The 4571-nt window shown below is 44.3% G+C and overlaps 2 protein-coding genes across 2 annotated transcripts in view; one reads left to right on the top strand and one right to left on the bottom strand. All coding sequences in view use genetic code 11, as the record gives it.

Moving 5' to 3' along the window:
* The window catches only part of EGR_07327 (Heat shock cognate protein), a gene marked incomplete at both ends in the record, with an annotated part of 3667 nt that extends 2469 nt beyond the window's left edge, over nucleotides 1-1198 (top strand). The window contains one exon of the mRNA XM_024496576.1: nucleotides 942-1198. Coding sequence (XP_024349052.1) covers nucleotides 942-1198 — 257 coding nt within the window. The remainder of the gene's footprint in view (nucleotides 1-941) is intronic.
* An 855-nt stretch (nucleotides 1199-2053) lies between these two features.
* Nucleotides 2054-4571, bottom strand: part of EGR_07326 (hypothetical protein) — a gene marked incomplete at both ends in the record, with an annotated part of 6846 nt that continues 4328 nt past the window's right edge. Inside the window, one exon of the mRNA XM_024496575.1 lies at nucleotides 2054-2175. Coding sequence (XP_024349051.1) covers nucleotides 2054-2175 — 122 coding nt within the window. The remainder of the gene's footprint in view (nucleotides 2176-4571) is intronic.

The following is a 4571-nucleotide window of genomic DNA, read 5'->3' as shown; positions in this document are numbered from 1 at the left end:
GCAGTCTGTTCATTCCCTTTCCTTCATTCTTCAGCAAGTCGCAAAATAAAGCGAATAACGTTTCAAAGAATTTGTAACAACCCTACTCGTGTCAACACCGCATAAGAGGTTGTGTAACTGGATGACACCCTACAAGGTGTGGCAAATGCTAGGGCAATTGTGTCGATTTGAAAAGGGATATGGAGGTGATCTCTACCAAATTCATGTCACATTTGCCAAACAGCAGTTGGAGTTGGATGTTTACACATCTTCGCTGCATGTCACCGAGTGAATTTCAAGTCAGCACGACCACCGAGGCGAGGTAAGTTTCGCTTCTTCCATGATGCATCTTGCGGTACGCTCGATGTGATTGCCTAAACAGCCGGCCGACTATCCCTTAAATGAGCGAAAATGGCTGGTCCTCAAGGACGGCACAACTGTTGTGTCATTTTGTGCGGTCGTCAAGGAAGAGTTTGAGTGTATTTGGATGAGCCCAAGTGAGTAGGCACTTTGGTTTTCGAGACCCCTTTAAACAACACTTTCTCGATTGGACTTTGTTTCCTTTTAGGTTGCATGTTGGACATGTGTGCTCAGATGAGATGCACAAAATAATTTCTAAACACATTTTAAGGAATTCTTTTACCATTTTTCTGGTTCCTGCTATACGTCCTGCCATCTCTGCTTACACCCAGATCTGAATCAGTATTCGCTTCCACCAGAATAGAAAGGCATGGTTGGAATGCCTCCCCCATCGATGAAAGCAAGACCAAATCAAAAAAACGTTTCTTATGCTGTGAGAGATGTTGATCAACTAAGCAGTCAATGATGAGGTGCGAAGGTGAATTGCTTCTGACTGCTTCAACTTGGTCCCACAAGTGCTGGATTAAGAGGAAAGAGTAAATAAGAAAAAGGCGAGAAGATTTGCAAGATTATACGTAAAAAACATCAAACAAATAATCCAGGTAACAAAAACGTTTGGGAAAAGGAAACCCACGAAGACGGAAGTAAAAGAGAAGATATGAAGGAAGTAGCAGACAGAATGTGTGGAAAGTATAGCCCACTACTGTATCTTCATAGATGGAATGGATCAAATGCATATGCTCAAAATTTAAGGCGACAACTTGCACTCTCATTCGCCTTCTCACCCTCCCTCTCATTCTCATTCTCCCTCATTCTTCTTCCACTTACTACTCCTCCTTCTCACCTCCACTGCAAATAAGTAGCCTCTTCGAAGACAAAATAAAAGAAAACAGTCCCGGCGAATCCCCAGATGGAGAGTTGTATCAATATAGTTATTAGTTAATTAGGATGGGTGGGCAAGGCTGACCAATACCAAAATATGTTGTCCAAAGGGGGAGGACACCCCTTTTCCATTGTTGCCACGTGCCGTGTTAAAAAATCGGCATTTAATTCCATTGAGTTTAATGAAAAACGCAAATGAAATCTAATCGCGCTGATCCATCCACCAGGAGTAGGGTGACAAAATCCTACAGCGCACGCACAGCTCTTCCGCAGCTTAGGTGTTGATGGTGAATCTACCCACTGAGCATTTTACTGGGACACTTTACAATCCCCTTTATTCTTCCAATCGGATTCAACTTCCTCGAGTTGTGAAACGCGCGGTCCACGTGGATGACCATATAGAGGTGTGCTGAATCCTGAGTGACCCTGTTCATGCAGGGATAACTATATCCTTTCCATCTTGGAACTTCGTTGTAGACACGTTCACTCCTTCTCATTCGTGTTGGGCCACATTTTGATGAACCAAAGGCGGGAAGTGGAGAGTCGATGTATCAGAGGAAAAGTAGTTGATAATTTGGTGTGGATTCCTCAGCATTTGTGATTTTCATTTACGGAGGTAAAGGTGAGCCTATAATGCGTAATCCACACCTCACGATGTGATGGGAAAGGAGGTAAAGCAGAAATGCTCAATGATTTATGCCTGGTTATGGAAGAGGAGGATATACCGAACTACACTCGGATCCTCTGCACTGTGCATGAAGTATCACCAATAAAAGAGACCCCTGTCAAATGGTCTAACAACTGCGCATGAGGTAATAGTAGTGGCGATGTTTCAACAAGCCATCAATTGGATCCACTCCATGATAGCGCCTGAGCTTCCAGTGTTCGCTTCATCCGTGTTGACGAGCAGGAAATTGGTGGATGAATGCGTGGACGCGCGGAGATGACTGATTGCTTGACGAATACAAAAGGAAAAATGTGGCCATGTCAACAGATAGACGGGAAGGAAAAAGGAGGGGAAGTGAGCAGCAAACGTCGAAACCTGGAGATTTGCTGAATTCAGAGGAATTTCTCATTGCTAAATGCCCGACATAACAGGCTGCAGGATCAGAGAACGGTTGTGGTACTCCAATATTGGATCCTGACCAACTCAGGTTGCAAGCAGATTCAGTTCACGAAAACAGGTGGGCTATGAAAATGAAGCCGTTTTCATGCTTGCTTCTTTTCACTACCACCTGACAAAGTGGATTTTGCATTAATAACACAAAATGGATGTGAGTCCCTTCCTGACAATAATTTACTTTCTTTGTGGGATATTTAACTTCCCAAAATACACTAAATAAGGAGGGGTTCAAAGACAGTCAAGAGAAAGGGGATCACTGGAAGTGCATGACAAATTTGGGCAAAGAGACGGCAACAATTTCCATGAAGGCGCTTTTGCTTTCACATTCAGACGCGAATCAACACCTATGAGGGAGCAGATTTTAAGACGAGAGGCAAAACAGATTTTCCTCACAGAGATGTCCCGGAGACTTCCACCCAACAGCACTGTAGGGGTATGAGGAGATGGCGGAACCAACAAAGCCATTCGCAATATCATCACTGCTTACGTACAATTAATCGTGTTGATATCCTAGCAAAATGCATTTCTCAGCGCAGCAGTGCCTTGAGTGAACTTAAGTCCAACTGTCACCCATAGAACATACTAGTGGAATGCGAAGCACACAGAAGCAACCTGAAGCTCTGTTCCCTACACTCTGACACCGCATCGCCCTCGACTATAGTCAGTCCAATTTGAGGGTTTCGGAGGTGCCTCTGATCAGCAATATGCAATCAGTTATTTCCGATAATATCACAAACACTCGATGGTGCCTCCTGTTGAAAGAGGCTGCCGCAAAGCACCAAATGCCAATTCCACCTGTCATACTAGGCGCTTATCGCAACCGCTGTTTATTTGACCCACATTCCATGCACCTACTGTCAATGCACCATCGCTGGTCACTGTGCAGTCTCGAAGCACTAACTAGTTTCCACGTTGTGCGCTTATGCCTGAGCAGAGCAGTAACAATCCCAAGAGTGCGGGTGAGTTGACACCTGGCACTCGTCAACCGTTTGAACAGCGTTTCACTGCCTCGCCACGTAAGTGTTGCTGAGGCATCCATCACTGGTGATTTCATGCCCACTTCATTTCCACACATTCGTTGGGTCAGGCGCCGCAAAAGCACACACGCAGACGCTATTTTGCAAATGCGTCTAGTTGCCTCCATGAGTTAAGTTGATTTGAGTTTCAACGGAAGTCTGAGGAAGGGAGTCGAAAGACAGAAGAAGTATGACCCTTGAGAGGCATTCTAGGACGAATTGTTGTCCAAAAGGGCAACTCTAATATTTTCAAGACTGAACTATCCGAACTCGAGAGACGAGGAGAGGTAAAACGAGTCTCCGTCGAGACATGCACAGCTTGCCTATTCGAACTCGTATCTCAAATCCAAGTGAAGTTAACAGCTCCGGATTCCCCTGCAATCTGAAGAAGCGTGTGCTCACTCTTCCAGTTCCATTTGTGCTTCAACTACCCGGTCATGCTTTCAATTACTTCCATGCAGCTTTAGCATATTCCATTCCCCTAAATTACGCAAACACTCTCTATTTTGATTTGAAAAATGCCTTACCATTTAGAAAGAAAGTGTAAGCTGACTATAAGAAAGGTGCATGGCCCAGGAGATTATTTAGTAAGGAAGATGGGTAAATGAAGGAGAGAATGAATGCGTGTAGCGAGGAATAAAGGCTAGAGGGAAATCGGACATGGGTAGAAAACGTGCGGAAGTGGCATTAGCAAGGCCTCATCACTACCACCTGCTTTTACGGCAGGCTTCCTGAATGGTTATCCAGCCTGACGAATGAGAGATAAATGAACCTGCCATTTGCCCCGTCTCCTACTAGTACTAACCTTCCAGGAGGGACTTAGGGATGCCTGAATCAGAAAAGGATCCTGGTGGAATAAAAATTTTAGGTGTGGTACACAAAATGCTGTCAATTACTACTGGAATATACATTAGAGACTACCAAGGTTCGGTGCTTGCATAAAATGAAAAAGGCGGAGGGAAGGAGAAGCCATCACTCTAGTAAAGGGGTAGAATGACCCGAGTAGTAGTAAGATGTTGGGCAAGAGTGTTTAGGTGAGAAATAACAACCTCAGACCAGGGAATATATATCACAAGAAACATCCCTTCACAAAGAAAAGTGAATCCACAAAAGGAATGTAGTTCAAGGAAAGGTAAAATTAAAAAATAGGTGTAGGTAAGAGGATGTCACTACTGGAAAGGTACTCAAATTGCTGCAGGTTTATCGCCATC

This window comes from Echinococcus granulosus, assembly GCF_000524195.1.
Source record: "Echinococcus granulosus chromosome Unknown EG_S00074, whole genome shotgun sequence".
In the NCBI taxonomy this organism is placed as follows: domain Eukaryota; kingdom Metazoa; phylum Platyhelminthes; class Cestoda; order Cyclophyllidea; family Taeniidae; genus Echinococcus; species Echinococcus granulosus.
Note: the sequence above shows the minus strand (reverse complement) of the source record. Positions and strands in the feature narration are given on the sequence as shown.